This window comes from Eubalaena glacialis, chromosome 13 (assembly GCF_028564815.1).
Source record: "Eubalaena glacialis isolate mEubGla1 chromosome 13, mEubGla1.1.hap2.+ XY, whole genome shotgun sequence".
NCBI classification, from domain to species: domain Eukaryota; kingdom Metazoa; phylum Chordata; class Mammalia; order Artiodactyla; family Balaenidae; genus Eubalaena; species Eubalaena glacialis.
In genome coordinates, this window is record NC_083728.1 from 64,001,090 (window position 1) to 64,017,387 (window position 16,298).

Below are 16,298 nucleotides of genomic sequence, written 5' to 3' on the forward strand. Positions count from 1 at the left end.
AACCAGGAAAGTATCTCTAAGACAATTTGAAAAACATAGAACAGACTAAGAAGGGAAAAAAAATCTTAATAGCTGCCCCTCAGTCATACTGATTACCAAACTCTTGATCATTTATGCAAAAACTTTATTTCCAATTCCCTGTCACACCTCTGAACCTCATTCCGTCTGCTTGGCAAAGACAAGCAACAGGAGGGTGCAGAGAGCATGCCCTTTCTGAAAATGGGCCACAATGTTTAGGAGAGCTTTAATGGGGGCCACAAGGCAGTGTGTGTGTGTGTGTGTGTATGTGTGTGCGTGCAACCGCACATATGTGACAGCATATTATTTGCATATGTTTAATGGAATTATCCCTGATGTCTACTAAGAAAGAGAAGAGATATTAGGAAGGGGATATTTAAGATTAGGCACATGCTAAGTAGAGAAAATAACTCCCCAGGAACCAAAAAAGTAAGTGCTGAGTGCAAGCATTCAGGGGAGAGACACATACAGCATTCAAGTCTCAGAAGGGACCATGAACAGAGGTGGGGTCCCGGGAGTTTTCAACACACCCCAAACCAGACGACGAGGGGTAGGACACCAACCACCTTCCTCACCACAGAGGCTGAAACTCAAGCAATAGCCCCAGGGACCTCAAAACAGAATATCTCTTTTCCTGACTTCTATTCTGACCTCCCTGGAGGAGATCAGGCACTTTGAGACTATGCCTAATATTACAGATTTATTAGCAGATTCTGTGGCTGATGAGGCTGAAACCAATCTGAGCCTGTTTCCTTATCTGTAAAGTGGGAGCAATCATACTTAACATCCTAAGGTTATTTTGAGGATTGCATTCTAGGACACGCCTAGAATACAGTCTACACTCAATGTAGATATATTTTGATATTTCCAAATTCAGGTGCTGAACCAAGGCGTGTCCTTGGGATGAACAGAGAATCCAACGTTCCAGTAACGTACAGAATAGGATGGACAGAGAAAAAATAAGCTCCCTCTCCACCCCACCATCTTTCTGAAACACACCTTGACCCCGTTGGCCATCTCCTTGTCCCATCTTCTCTCCAGGCACCTGATGTGTTCTCTTTTGCCAGCCACAACACGAGGCACTTGGGACTCAACAGGAATTCTCTCTACTTCCCTCCCTGATACATTTATACCCTGAACTATCCAAAGTATTCTTCACAAATCAAAAACAAAACCAAACAAAAAAAGGTTTCAGAAAATAGTCTTTTTACATCATGGTCTATTTCCCAATCCTTTGAGGATTTTTTTCCACAACCTTTTCTTAAAGCACATGTCATAAAGCAGAGCTGGGAGGAGGCATGATTTGGCAACGGTTGGAGAACTGAATGGAACCAGATCCAAGGCTGCCTGTGCAAAAACCGAGAAGGGCAAGTTTGTTCACCTGATCAGATGCTCCTGGGTTCCCTAAGTACTGTCTTTGAAGGTTGAAATAATCAAGGGCATCTCCAGGAACAACAACTAGATTCTCTAAAGTTACTTGGGAGTGAGCCTAGGGAAGGGATTGTCTGTCTGTCTATTTGAGCATGGAATCAGATAAAATTTTTATCTCCTGACAAAAACTTTATTTATCATTTCCAGTTTTTTCATGTAGTCTATGTTTGCATTTCATGGGTCCTCAGCTATCTTTTGCATTAGGGAACTGAAGTTCTAGACCATACACTACTTATGGGAAGAGACTGTACTTTCTATTCCCTTTGTAGCTCCCCAATACCAAATTGTCCTTAAAAGGAGAGTGGATACTCAGTCAGGTTCCATCAGCTAATCAGTGAGTGTCCTTTGGTCATCCCTGGCTCATGAGAAATATACAATATTATCGCAGTGATCACTGCCAGCTTTCAACTTTGGTTTGAGGTTTTAAACTATATCCCTTATCAACTCTTCCCAGGGAATAGGTAGGTCCCTGAACAAAAAGTTTTCTTCTCCAGGACTCTGAAGCAGGAGGTTTTGGGGAGCTTAAAGGAAAACCAAATTCAGAGAGGAATGTGTGGGTCTGTATAAGGCGAGAGGCAAAGATAGCCAGGTCAGTTCTCTTAGGTTCTCTGGCTCGGATCCCAGAGGTACTCAGGGGAGAACTCCTGTGAGAAACCTAGGAACGAGTTAGCCTGGAAAGGGGGACCAAGCTAGGAATTGGACCAGGAAGTCTCGGGTTCCAGACCTGACAACCTGACAATCTTATACAGATGACTACCACCCCTTTGGAATGTCATTTTCTCTTAATTTTCCCATCTCCCTTCCCCTCCCCCCAAACCTTGGTGTAGTTCTCTAAGTTCTGGGCAGGCACCTTTAGCTGATACTATACTGAGTACTTCCGGGCACAGAAAGAGTGTGGGTGGGGGAAGAGGAGAAGGAGTTTAAACAGGAAATGTGCCCTTTGATGGGTTTACAGAAATCACATGCATGTCCGTATCAGCGCTGTCTTCCAGAGCGAAAGTGAGCAGAATACATCCCACACCCCTAACCCCAGATATTTTTTTTTTTAATAAGGGGCCAAGAACTCCAACACCCAAATCCCACTTGGGCTCCATGATCCTCCCTAAAACTGAGATAATTTAAAAAAAAAACAACAGTGCCCTCTTTACATAAATATCATCCCATCAATAACCAGAATGGGTTTTCTGTGTGTTAATATCATTATCACCATTTAAATTTTAACATAAACTTTACATTATATACAATTTTATTTGGATAATACACTTACTTGTGAACTGTAGTAACCAAGCATGTATATTATATACATGTGTACATGAGCATTTATATTCACAGGATAAGTGCATTTGATCATCTCCGATCTCTACCAAGTGGCAAGCTGACCTCCTCTGATACAATAAGATATGAACAAAGAATAATGTAAAGGGATTGAATGGAAAAGGGCAACTGCACATTGGGAGAACTTTTCAAGTAGAGACCCCACATAACCTCTCATTAAGCACTTGCAACCCTGTTTACCAAGAGAAGATGGGGTATCCAGAAAGGTCTAGTTTTATCTCAAGTGAAAATAAACACTGCTTTTCAAATGAAAATTGCCTTTAAGTCATATTAAATACCAACCACTGAGTTTAGCTTTCACCTATTCAGTTTTGGTTTTTGTTGGTGTGGGTCTTTCCCTTGAAGTCCAATTATGTCTACTCTAGCTGTGCTTAATACAAACAGGCTCTATTTCAGAAACAACTCATGTCCCCCTTTTAAGAATTCATACACAACAGTTATGCACAAAGAAACAGTACAGGGTTTGCATAAAGTTAATGAATATATTCAGCTCTTCTGAAAGATATTTAGGTTTCTCAATTTAGTATTTATTTAGGTCTTAAACCGCAAGGGATTTCAGTGCAATCTATTTATTTATATGACAACTGATTATTAAGGCTGCACTTTTTAAGTTTAAAGGAGATAAATTTTTAATCACCATTTAATTAACACCAACTTTTTTTTCTTTTTCATTAGCAATTCCATCTGCAAAGAATTCGGGGCATTTGTCATTTCCTGAGAAGGACGCAGAATATTAAATACACATCAGTGGTAGACATATCAAATAGAATAAACAATGTATGACTGCGTGGCTGCTGTGGATCCTTTGACTAATTAATTGCCTTGGCTAGAGTCCCATTTAAGTGAAACTATTTCATTTGTAAACAAGGTGTAATTTTCTTTTTTCTCCCCTGAAAATAGGCGTGAATTGATTTGACTGATTTTGCTGCAACAGGTGAATTTAATGCTTTCATCAGAGAACCTACGTATGAGCACTTCTCAGGCACCTTCTGAAACAGGGAAGAGAAAACCGGGTATAATCCATGAGACAGTGCTGGCTACAAAAATGCAGTGAGATTTGCAAAGGACACAAGAGTAATGAGTAGGGTGGTTATAATCCTGCACCTCTCATGGAAGCCTCACTGGCAGAAAAGTAGACCCACTGGTGACCTGCCCTCTCAGAGCATTAAAACTAGAGGTGGCCTAAGAACCTGCAGGTGTAAGGATAACGGAAACAATTTTCCAGAAACCCAAAGGTTTCCCAGAGTAGATTTCGCATCCTAGAAGACTCTCCTCATACACAGAATATTTTAAGTTGGTTTCATGTGCATACTGTTACCTATCTGAGGACTAGTTGGGTCCTTCTCAAGGAGAGAAAACCATTTGGAGTTAATGCAATATCATTACGGATGCCAGTTCCGACTTGAGTCAAAGGAAACTCCGGCACACATTTGGGTTCGGAGATTCTGGATCCTTGGCATCAACAAATCTAAGGACTCAGAGCCTAGACGTGTCAGAGGAACCCTCTGTAATGAACCCATAGTTCAGGGCCTCCTATGTAATTCTTATCACCTCCTGTACTGTAGGTGTGATTTCCTGTTGGATGTTATATTCCTGCTACTCTTTCTCCAAAGAACTGAAATGACTTGGATTACCTCTGAATAGCTCAACATCACTATCTTTCACTTGGAAAGGGACCATCCCATCAATGGTCAATTGTCTTAAGTTTGGGATCATCACTATTAAGAGTCAGTGAATTTGTGGAGGAAGGAAATGGTATTTATTACATAGCATCCAATCCTATTTATTTTTTTAAAAACACTTTAGGTATTAAAGGAAGTGTATACTTTTTTTCACTACATTACTGTCGGTTCTTCCCAAAGCCGTGTTTTTAGTTTCTATACCCAGAGAGGCATGGGGTTAATAGCAGAACTAATGCTGTTATTAGAAGAAGGGTTTTTGATCTATGGGATCATTCCAAGTGTAATTCTCACTCTCCCTGGAGATCTCTGCCATATTTAGCAGCTCCCTGGTTTGGAGGACACTGGAGGAAGACAGACAGCCTCTTTAGACAGGCGATGTACTGCTGGGGAGACTTTTCAATTCATTTCATGTCAAGACATGCCAGTCTTGTAAGGAAATGGAAGTGATCCTGGCTGGGGCTGTATAGTTCTAGAATGGAGTGGAAGGGCAAAGGCAGTAAATTCTAAAACATGATACGGTCACAGGTGTGTCTAAGATTAGAAATTGGGGGGACTATTCCGGGTCTTTCAATCTAGGCTTCTCCATTGTTGGGTCTTGAGGCAGTAAAGGTGCAACATCCAAGAAATACAATGCAACATTTAAGTGCGTTCATCTTCAGCACCTAGTTGGCCCCTTCTGCCTCTTGACCTCAAAGACTTTCTCACCCACTGCCTCCCTCTGCCTCTCTACCACTGACCCTGAACTTTACTGCAACCACTTTTCATCATTATAGGAATATTGTAGGTCAGGTGTACTTTCTCAAAGAGGGAGCCGCTCAATGAATCCTCAAGCTCTAAGAGAATTATTCCTGGCACCTGCCCACTCATGGGAAAGCATTGCCTACAAAACAGAACACAGCATGACTAAAAGAAACAGGATAACTTTTCAACCTGCCATTCTGTCCCTTCCTCCGGGAACCCCGAGCAAAATGCAGGAGGAAACCAGGAAATGGTCTGGCTCCTTTACATTAGCCTAGGGTTTCTGTAACATGACACCATAACAGACCCAGGTGCCCTGCAAAATGGGTGGCTACTTAGCCCAAGCATTTCAGGGATATTCATGTATTTAAAACACGCTAATTATTAGATTAGAACTATATAAAATGTTCAATTAATATTGCTGTGGTTTTTATCATATTTAATTTTTAAACTAGAAAATTCTTGTCTGATGAAGTGTCATAACAACTGCCTTAATTTTGGGGGGCACATTGCATGTACCAGGCACTGTGCTAAGAGCTTCTCACGCATAAAGATTCCCTACCCTTCCCCCAAGGTTTACAAAATGAGTGTCATCTCATATCATTTACGCACAGGTTTGAGTAGATTGAGAATGGAGGTGACTCGGAAATGACAAATGCTTTGAGGAATTTTGCATCTCCCGTTGGTGCTAGTGAGGCAGTTTGCCTCCAACAGAGTGACTATTTCAGAAGAGAGAAATCACTTGTCCCACTAAAGTTTATCCACAATTTGGAGGCTGCTCAGGGTAGATGCATGAGTGTCTCTCATGTTTTGAAGGCTTTTGATTTAAGGAGGTTGGGGGTGGGGACGAGTGTCCAGCTGAGTTTCAGGACGTTAAGGAAGATAGCCCTACAGCCATGCTGGCCTCCAGCAGACGGATGGCTTTTTACTTCTTAAGGATCACAGTACACATATGGCTGCTGGCACATGCCACCACATTCACCACACTGGGAACAGCAACACACAATGAAACGCCACCGTGGAGATTCGGGGACTGAACGAGTGATGGTTACTCTTGGGGGGGAAGGGTAACAGATACTATACAACCCTGAGTCATCACCAGAAGGGGGGAAATGCAAACTTACGTACACAGGAGTCTTTGGGATAAACTACAACGGCCGCTGTGTCGTAGACAGAAGATCCACACTTATACGATATGGAAGATACAAATGTGTGAGTTTATGCAGCTCTGAACAAGACCATCGAAGCCAAGGGTGAGAGAGTGTCTGTGAAATACACAAATCGACATCCAAAGGGATCCTTGTAGCTCTCTGCCTGAGGGCCCTTCTGGCCTTTTACTCCAGATGTGCCTTGGAAATGGACTGCAGTGAAGCTAGCAGAGTGACCACAAACACACTGATTTGCTACTCTTTGGGGGAGCCTGGAGTTCTGGGGTTGGGCCGGGGCTGTGATGGAAGGCATAACAATAAAGTTGGACCAGTTATAAATCCAAACTTCCTAATCTCTTGCACGTGTCAATCTCGCTACAGTGCAGATGCATTCTTGTTTTGTCTGTGTCAGATTTACATGCATACCATATTGCTTATTCTGTATTAGAGAAACCATTAGGCATTTCGGATGAGGAAATTACATGGTGGACTGGTCTTTATGGAATCTGGAATATAGGAAATCATCCCATCACCATTGGCATCCAACGCGTCATTATTGCCAACATACCTAGCGGGCATGTCCAGGAGACTTGCCTTTTATTGGTTGATTTTTGGTTAAGGACTCACCTATCTGGTATCTGCCGTGCTCAGCACACACCTCACAAGACTCCTTGAGTGGAAGACTATGGCATGGAGCCATGTGCAAAAGAACCAACAGAAAAATACCTTCCTAAATCCTCTTCCTCTTTGCAGGGCACTATTGGACATCCAACATTTATCCTCCGGAACGTTGGCCATTACCTATGTTTCCCTATAGATAAAACATTAATGGAAGGTTTTAAACATCGGATTCAATACTAGGCATTTTCTTGTACACGCGTCTATTGCTGCAGGAATTTAAAACCCTGGGGGCAGAGTACATTTTATTCTTATTTGCAGCATAAGGCATAACATGCTCCGAAATATACACATCGCTGTGGCCTCTACTGTCCCTGGAACAGTATGATGCCGTCGACCTCAAGGACGATCGGAGATAGCTGTCATTCACCGCCTGGGATGGCAGCGAGTGTTTATAAGAGTCCGAGGGGCACCTCCCAATAACTAAGCGTTGGTCATCCCCGTAGGAGTGGAGGAAAGGGTTATCGGAGGTGTGGTCTGGCAAGAGAGACTTGCTCCGTTTGCTGACCTCCAGACCCTGGGGGAAAAGGGAGCCTTTGTTCCCCGAGAGTTTGCTTGAGGGGACACTAAAGAGACTCCCGTACAAGTTTCCCTCCAGAAGCCGCTCCCTATCCTTGAGGCTTATGCTCCGGGAGGGCCTGCTAAGGTCCGCCTCCCTGGGATTGTCGAGGATGTTATCGTAGGAGTGCTGCCGGCTAATCCTCAGCTTGTTCTTTTGGAACTGGAGGGCGCTGTTCTGTGGCCAGTCCTGCTGGTAGACCTCCTCCTGGGAAGCTGGGTTACCTGTCTCCTGAAGCATCTGGTCTTCGTCAATGTCATAGAGGTGCCCCATCCGCAGGCAGGCGTCGCATTTGAAGGGGGACCTCACGGTGAAGTGGCCTGAATAGGTGGGCAGGTTCGACAGGCAGCTCCTGCAGTGCGTGGAGTTTTGCCGGTACCGGTCGCTGCCCTCGCTGTGCGGGGAACTCTTGTCTTTCAAGGTGAAGTGCTTGGAGTAGAGTTTATACTGGTCACTGTTGGGGAGCCCATCTTCATTGTGCAGGGGGGTCCTGTTCATGGGCAGTGTGGAGTCCCCCTTGCGGAAACTGTCACCGTGGTCCTGGTAGACATTGGAGAAGTCCACGTTCTCGGGAAGGGCCATGTTTTCGACGAACTGGGGAGGGTCGAGGTGGAAAGTGGGCTCCTTCTCCCCATCAATGGTGTAGATCTTGTCCCTGGGGGAGCTCGCTTTGGTTTTCAGGTAGGAGCGCTCGACCTCGCTGCAGTCCTTGGGGTATTTGGAGGCCACTGACCTTTTGAAGTTGTCCTTGGCCTTGTGGTTCTTACCGTTCTCAGGCTCCCGGTGGCACGTGGCCCGGCTCGAAGTTTCTGAGATGTCCGAGTGGGCCACCTCTTCTGGAAGGTACCTGGGACTCTTCAGGGAGTAGCTCCTGTTCTCCACGGTTCCCTCATCCCTCTGGGAGACTGGGTTTTGGGTCAGCGAGTCTTGGCGTAGAGATTCCATGGATTTCTTCCAAAGCTGCCGGGGCCTGGAGTTCCCTTTGGGTTCCGTGCTCACGGCCACCTCCACCGTGTTAGGGTTAGACTCATTGAGAGTCAGAGGGTGCTGGCCCTGGAACACGTAGTTGTTGAGGTTATCCTTGTGCCTGTTGGCCACGAAGGTTTGCAGTTCATTCATGTTGTCCCCAAAAATGCTGTCTTTCCCCTGAAAGGACCTGTTGTCTGAATATATCAAGTTTCCCTTATCTGAAACCATGTCCATGATGAGGGATCCTCTTTGAATGAAGTCAGCAGATCTTTTGGGGGAATCCATTCTTGAGGAGTTCATGTTGGACAAGTTGGAAATGTTTTTGGCTGACCGAAGGAGTTTTAACATGTTGCTCTGGGATCCGGTCAGATTGAAGTCTGGAGACTTCTTCTTTTCTTCAATGTGCACCCCATGAATGCAGCTGTAAATGCCCTGTGGGGAGGAGCACAAAACGCCATCAGCAGCAGCAAGGACATGAACCCATTTCATGCCTGAACTGTACCTGCAAAGGTGAGCATGACCTTCTTATAGGAGTCCTGGAGAAACAGTGAAATCCAATCTGAATCCTGATAATGTTTCTTAAATGTATGAGACCAGTGGCAAAGCATCAGGCTTATCTTGTCGCTCTCGCACTTTCAGATTATCTGATTTATTTAGATTATCAAGATTATCTTACACTTTTGCCAATAGTCATACATGGAGTTCGAGAAAAAATATCCACTAATCCTCATACAACTATGAGGGTCTCAGCATCTCCAAACTGGCGTGTAAGGATTTGGTTGACCCTCCCAACACCCCGGTCACCAACCCTTACTTTTATTAAAGTTTCCCAGGATCATCTTTGGACTTTGGATACCAGAGAGTCAGCTATTGACAAACAAACTGAGTCAGCAAACAAGGATCACCAATCATTGATTCCTTTGGGGAATTACTGCTACCCCTACACTGAAGCTATCAATTAAAGCATGAGACCCAATATTTATCTGAAGGAAATAAAAACACTAAAAAAATATACATGCACCCCAATGTTCATCACACCATTATTTACAGTAGCCAAGATATGGAAGCAACTGAAGTGTCCATCGATAGAGGAATAGAAAAGAAGATGTGGTATGTACACACAGACACACAGACACACACACACACAATGGAATAGTACTCAGCCATAAAAAAGAATGAAATCTTGCCATTTGTGACAACATAGATGGACCTAGAGGGTATTATGCTGAGATAAGTCAGACAGAGAAAGACAAATACCATATGATTTCACTTATATGTGGAATCTAAAACCAAAACAAATGAACACCCATAACAAAACAGAAACAGATTCAATAGAAACAGAGAATAAATTGGTAGTTGCCAGAGGGGAGGGGGTTAGACGGATGGGTGAAACCGGTGAAGGGGATTAAGAGGTAAAATCTTCAGCTTTAAGATAAATAAGTCATGGGGATATAATGTACAGTATAGAAAATATAGTCAACAATATTCTAATAACTTTGTATGTGATAGATGGTAACTAAAGTTATTATGGTGATTATTTCATAATGTGTAAAAATACTGAATCACTATGTAGTACACCTGATACACAATATTGTAAGCCAATTATACTTCAATTTAAAACCTCTGGAACAGTCTCTCCCAGCTCCACCCCCCCGACAAAAAGAAGAAGAAGACCTGAGACCCATGTGTGGTCAATCAGACATTTTTTGGAGGAATAGACATAGATGGTGGGATAAAAAGACATCATATGGCTTGAACCCCTGGAGCTCCCTTCTTGGACTTTTCACTTACCCACTCAATATATATATATTCTTTGTGTTTTGGTTGTGTGAGAATTTGTTGAGCACAGTTAGAGTTTTAGTTACTAAGAAGAGTGGAGAGTCCTGAGGACACAGTGATGCTGCATTTAAATCCACCCAGGGAACTGAGTGACTCGGGGGCAGCTCAGATATAAGCACCCCCATCCATACATCTCTTGTTTTCCACTCCACCTTCCTCCTGTCTTAAAAATAACTGCTTACTTTTCCTTGAAAGTAACTCGGGGCAGAGCTCTTGACTCATTCTACAATAGGCAAAAGAGCATCAGTGGTATTGTGATTTGCGCTCCTCCCTTCCCCACTCCTGCCCCCAGATTTTGGCCGCGGTACCTAAAGGGAACAATTCGGTCCAGGCTGCAGGATTTGACCCGGTCCTCCCAAGACTGACAGGGAGCCGGCCCAAGAAGGGGTTTGTTTGTAAAAGGGATGCGGTAGCTGCTGCTGACTTTGGCATAAACTAGTGGGGACTATGGGTCGGTAACTCTGGACTCTGTTACAGCGTCTCCATCGATTCCCCATGGTGGGGACGCACTGAACCTGCAGGGATGCTCACAGAACTGTGACAGCCTCAACCTGTTTGCACTGCTGCGTTTTTCTTGTAGTTTTCTAGAGACAGTCTCCACTCCGTTAAGGAACAGTAAACAGAAAAGCCTACAGTTGTGCATTTGAGCTTCTCTTTCTCTGACCCCCTTCAACCCCAGGCTGCACGGTGAAGGCTCCCTGAGGCCAAGGCCCTGGCATCGGGCACGTCCCACCTGCTGCAGCCTTACCTTTAGTCTTTCTCTCGATGCTGTGTGGTCTCCTTCCCTGTTCCCTCCCAGGAAGCAGTGTCTCCTCACTGCTTCCAGGGCTGCTGGACATCAAAATCATACAAACGCACCGTGTATTTCACATAGCCCAGTGCTTTTGAATATTTTATGTTAACGTGTGCCTTCCCTGCCCAATTTAGTAATGTAATAATCTCCTACAATGACCTAGAGGGATTCTGCTACTATGGGTGGAAATCAGTGTGTCTCCTACGTGTTTGAATCAGCCAAGATCAGAGCCTTTTTTTTCCTGTTGTTCGCATTACGAAAACACTAGCTTTTAAATTTTTTCTAATTTTGCCATTTTACTTTAATGAGCTCGCCTCCTCCTTTTAGAGACTTTGAGAACTTGCTTCCGCCCTCTGCCATCAGGGCAGTGTGCTCCGGCCCAACGAGGTGAGCTGGCTGTCTCTGTGCTTGCAGGAGGCCCACAGCAGTGGCCAGGGAGCTGAGCTACGTTCCAGGGGCAGAGAGGACGGCTGCTGGCTGCTTCTTCTCATCCCTTGTTTCCCCTGGGACTCACACCACACAGCCAAGGCAGTTCCCAGGTGCTGATCTGCCTGGCGAAGCCTCGGGAAGGAGTCAACGTGGTGCCTGCACCCCAGGTTTGGATGACAGTGTCCTCCAGCTAAGTTGACCCACCTTCCAGGTGTGCTGATGAGGAGGGGTGGTGTGTATTACAGAAGGATGGGAAAAGCCAGAGGCCTGGAACCCACTGGAAATGAGCCCCAGCTCCATCCTTTATTAGCTCTGTGACCTTGGCTGAGCCACTACATCTTTTTGAGCCTCAAGTTCCACATCTGTAAGATGGGAATCATACACTCTAAGGTGGGTACGAGGGCAAGATCTGATAAGGCAAGCAAAGCACCTGACATGGAAGGGGCTCCACAAATGCTAGTGGGTGAGCCGCTCAGTCACCCCCGATGTGCCCTCCCTGCTTGTCACCTCACCTCTCTCTCCTCACACTAGTACGAGCACACAGCGCCCGTTTGACTGAAGCTGCAGGTTTGCTCTGGAAAGCCACTGTAGCTTTCTGATTAGATAAGTTGCCTAAACCCTACCTCAGGAGCCAAATCCTTGGGCTGGAGTTTCTTTCTTCCTTGCAGAGTTCTTTCTTTCCTCCTCTCTATTATTCATAGATTCTGGCTACCTTTTATGGGTTGTGGAAATAAGATGCCCTCTCGGCCCTATAATGGGCTCAGACGAAATGAGCATTGAAGACTCAATGTGCCGTTCCAGACAGTTTGCTCTGTTCCACCCCCCGCCCCCTTTCTCACTGGGGCGATACTGTCCTCCTTGGTTCCCTGGTGCCTGGGCCTGATCCCTTAAGTGTCTGCTATGGTCTGCATGCTTGTGTACCCACCTCCCAATTCATATACGGAGATCCTAGTCCCAAAGGTGATGGTATTAGTGGTAGGTAGGTGCTTATGTCATGAGGTCCAAGGTGGGGCCTTTAGGAGGAGCCCTCCTGAATGGGATAAGTGCTCTTGTAAAAGAGACCCCACAGAGCTCCCTCATCCCTTCAACACAAGGGGAAATCTGCAACCCGGAAGAGGGTCCTCACCCGACCACGCTGGCACCCTGATCTCGGACTTCCAGCCTCCAGAACCGTAAGCAATACATTTCTATTGTTGATAAAGCACCCAGTCTGCGGTATTTTGTTATAGCAGCCCGAATGGACTAAGACAGTATCTGACTTCTATTCTGTCGGTCCCCACTGTGGGTCAGCCAGAAGCTGCTGCAAGCTCTCCTCTGGGCCCGTTGGGAAGATGCCACGGTTTCCACCTCCCTGGTCTCTGGCTTTGCTACATCTCCCATCCTCACGTCTCTGGAGACAACCGAGGTGGTTCTTTTTTGCTGGTGACAGTGAATATTTTTTTCAACATGAAAGGGACAGCATTGCGGAGAGAAAACAAAAGTTAAGAGCATCCCACAGAAGAGAGGACGCGTTTTTGTAAGTCGTGATAAACAAAGGCCACAGCTGTGGGAGAGACTTGGTTCTAATGTAAAATAAATGACTCTGTGAACTCTGACCTTCACCCTTGGCCGTGCCAGGAGGGCAGGCATCTGAGGTTTGCATTTGTATCCCATGGGACATGGGGTCCTCTCTCCTCTAGGGAGGGGGAGACAGAAGTTCCAGTTCCAGCTTGTCAAGGCACAACACAGCAAAGCTGTGCCCAGTACCCCCTTCACCCCCGTCCCTCAAGATGCTTGGAATGGGAGCGAGGGATTTAGTCCATTTCTCATAGTGACAATCCTATTAACTTGGCTTCTTTAATGATATCTCGGACAGAGGGAACACTCTTCCAAAAACAAGCAGGATTTACAAGTAAAGGCAATAGTGTGCATTTGCTCATGGCAATCTCAGAATCATTTGGATATGGAAAGCCTTTAGTAACTGGTGAAGAGAATTAGCTTAAAGTTGGCTTAATACCTAGCTATATGCATGCACGTTGTTATTTTTAAGCAATCTGTGTGTTTAGAGGCCATCAAGCTAATTAGGAAATATGTATTTGCATAGAACTCAAGTTTAGAGTGCCACTGAATGGAGAAAATAAATCCTCCTGACTAAGCCCATGTGTACCTCCTGGATCTCTTAAAACCACCAAATACTAAGAACACACAAGTTCCTCTTTAGATGGTTATTTCATTTTCCCAATAAACATTAGCATATAAAATTAGATGTTTCTAACCACATATTTTTCACCATGTTTCAAATCCTAATTTGTTAAACTCTTTCAGAGTAAAAAAATTCCACGGTGAGTAAACGGAAGAAATAGGTAGATAAATAGATGGATGGATAGATGGATAGATGGATGGATGAATGGATGGATGGATGATTGATTGCCAGGTGGATAGATAGATAATGTTATACTGTGTTGGAAGATAAGTGAACGATATGTACGTATGTGCTTTTATTGTGATGCAAGTAAGTGACTAGCTTGTATTGAAAAAGTAAAAATACATATTATATGAGTTGTGTGTACATACATGTTGTGTAGTATGATTTGTATCAAATCTCTTGTGTTGCTTGTATTTGATGTTTGTTGTTTGTGTAAGAGTGTGGGCTCTGGCTGCTACTACACCACCTGGAGTCAAATCCTGGCTCCAGCAAGGCTGTGTGGTGTTGGGTAATTCCTCTAACCTCATAAATTTGAGTTTCCCCAATTCTGGGCCAATATCAGTACCTACCTCACAGAATTGGTTTGTAGGTTAAATGAAATGATATGAGTATAAATTCCTTATAGGGTGCCAGGGACATATATGTACCTACAAATATAGGCATTTTCCACAGTTGTCATCGTTATTGATGAATTATGCCACGTGTACCTGTTTATGGCCACACACATGCCATATTGTGCAGCATGTAAGGAGGTTTCCGTGGCTTACACGTGAGTGCACTTACTATAGCGTGTGTATTCTGTGCTGTGGTTTATGTCGTGTTGAATGTATATTTTGTTTCCTGTTTGATGTGTGTGCATTTTCTCGTGGTTCTTCATGCCTGTGTTTCATTTCAGGCTCTGTTACATCATACACGCTTTTGTGGTTTGTTAGCTGCGTTCACACACACAACATGGCTTTGCATGTAGATTTCGTTTTGTCACACGTGATCTGTTGGAATGCATGCAAACTTCGTAACATCCTACATAGGAATTTTAATAATGTCCTAGAGCATATCTGGGTGCTCATGAGGGAGGCCACAGACTGGCTGTGTTTGGCCCGTGTGTTTTTCTATTTGTCAATGGAATTAGTTACTAGTATTTAAAAGTTGAAAGTTTTCACATATACTCAGATGACTGCTTTCTCTTTTAAAAACTGGAAGACCTGATAAGACTGGTCCTGCCTTCCGCTAAAACTGTACTCAGCAGGAGTGGAGGACGACTGCCCCCTTTGGGTGTGGTGGGTTTTACGAAATCTGTCTTAGTTCTCCACATTCTCCATTGTTCCCTCCCTTTGACACCAGGGTTCAGCTGCTATTTTTAATTTCACTTCTGCTATTTTTCTCACGCCCGGCCTGCCTTACCTATTCACCTTCCATCTCTAGCTTGCATCTGGCTTATGAACACAGAAAGTGGTGCCCTTCCGACAAATCCAAGAAGGGTTGATGAGTGAGGGGAGGGTGTGGAGACACCACACCCCCACCCAGGAGTCAAGAATCCCTGAGTCTCTGGAAGGCCTGTGCTTTTCTGGACCTGCCTGCTGCAGAGGGAAGTAGCCGCCAGGGGTACTGACCCTGCTGATGGAGAAGAGCAGGCCCGGCCGGTCGGAGCACACGCCTGTGAAGCAGAAGCGCAGCTTCCAGTAGAAGAGGTGTTCCCAGATGAAGGTGATGAGGCTGAGGGCCATGGCGGCCGCCAGCATGTAGAACACGCCCGCCATGTTGTCGACGTCCAGCTGGCTGCTCATCACCTCGTTCTTCTCGTTGTGGCAGATCCCCGTGAGCCACAGGGTCTCCAGCTCCTCCATCTCCCCTGGACAGAAGACAAGAGCCACAGGCAGTAAGGAGCAGGGCATGCACTGTGGGGCGGACACCCCTGCATTCGGGACAGACACGTGTGATTTATAGCCGTGCAACCTCAGTGAGAGTGACTGAGCTCTCCTGGTCTGCGTTCACTCACTTGCAGGGTGAAGATAATGATGACAACAACATCTATGTAATATCGCTGGAGGAGGATGAAGTGAGATCATGTACAGAGAGAATTTGGCACAGTCCCTGTCTTTTTTTTTCTTGGTCATCATTATTATGTTCTTCCCACCCCGCTTTTCTCTATCCCCGGCCCCAACACCCACCCAAGCCTGGAACAGGACATGGGATTAGCTGGCCGAAGCCTACATTAGAAAGACTCGCATTCCCATTCTGACTTCGTCATATACTAGCTGTGTGACTTCAGAGCCACAGTGATCCTGTCTGTGAAATGGGTATTATAATAGTGTATACTCCCTCGAGTTCTAGGGAGGATCAAATGAGCTCACATATGCAAAATTCCTAAATGTAGTGCCTGACTCATGGTAAGTTCTCCTAAATAGGAGCCTTCATGGGTTGTTGTAAAGGAAGTGCGTAACACAGTGCCTGGTACACAGTTGTCCTCAAATATATTTGTTTCTTCTTTCCTCTT

General features: G+C 45.0%; 1 protein-coding gene across 2 annotated transcripts in view; it reads right to left on the bottom strand.

Annotated features, from left to right (window-relative positions):
• Nucleotides 1–7,190: 7,190 nt before the first annotated feature.
• Nucleotides 7,191–16,298, bottom strand: part of GRIN2A (glutamate ionotropic receptor NMDA type subunit 2A) — a 368,737-nt gene continuing 359,629 nt past the window's right edge. The window contains exons 11-13 of one of the 2 annotated variants that reach the window (XM_061208160.1): nt 15,415–15,653; nt 7,818–8,990; nt 7,454–7,474 (exon numbers count right to left, since the gene is read on the bottom strand). In XM_061208160.1, the coding sequence (XP_061064143.1) occupies nt 7,454–7,474; nt 7,818–8,990; nt 15,415–15,653 (1,433 nt within the window). Of the gene's footprint in view, nt 8,991–15,414; nt 15,654–16,298 lie in introns of both variants that reach the window. The other variant, XM_061208159.1, reaches the window with a different exon arrangement.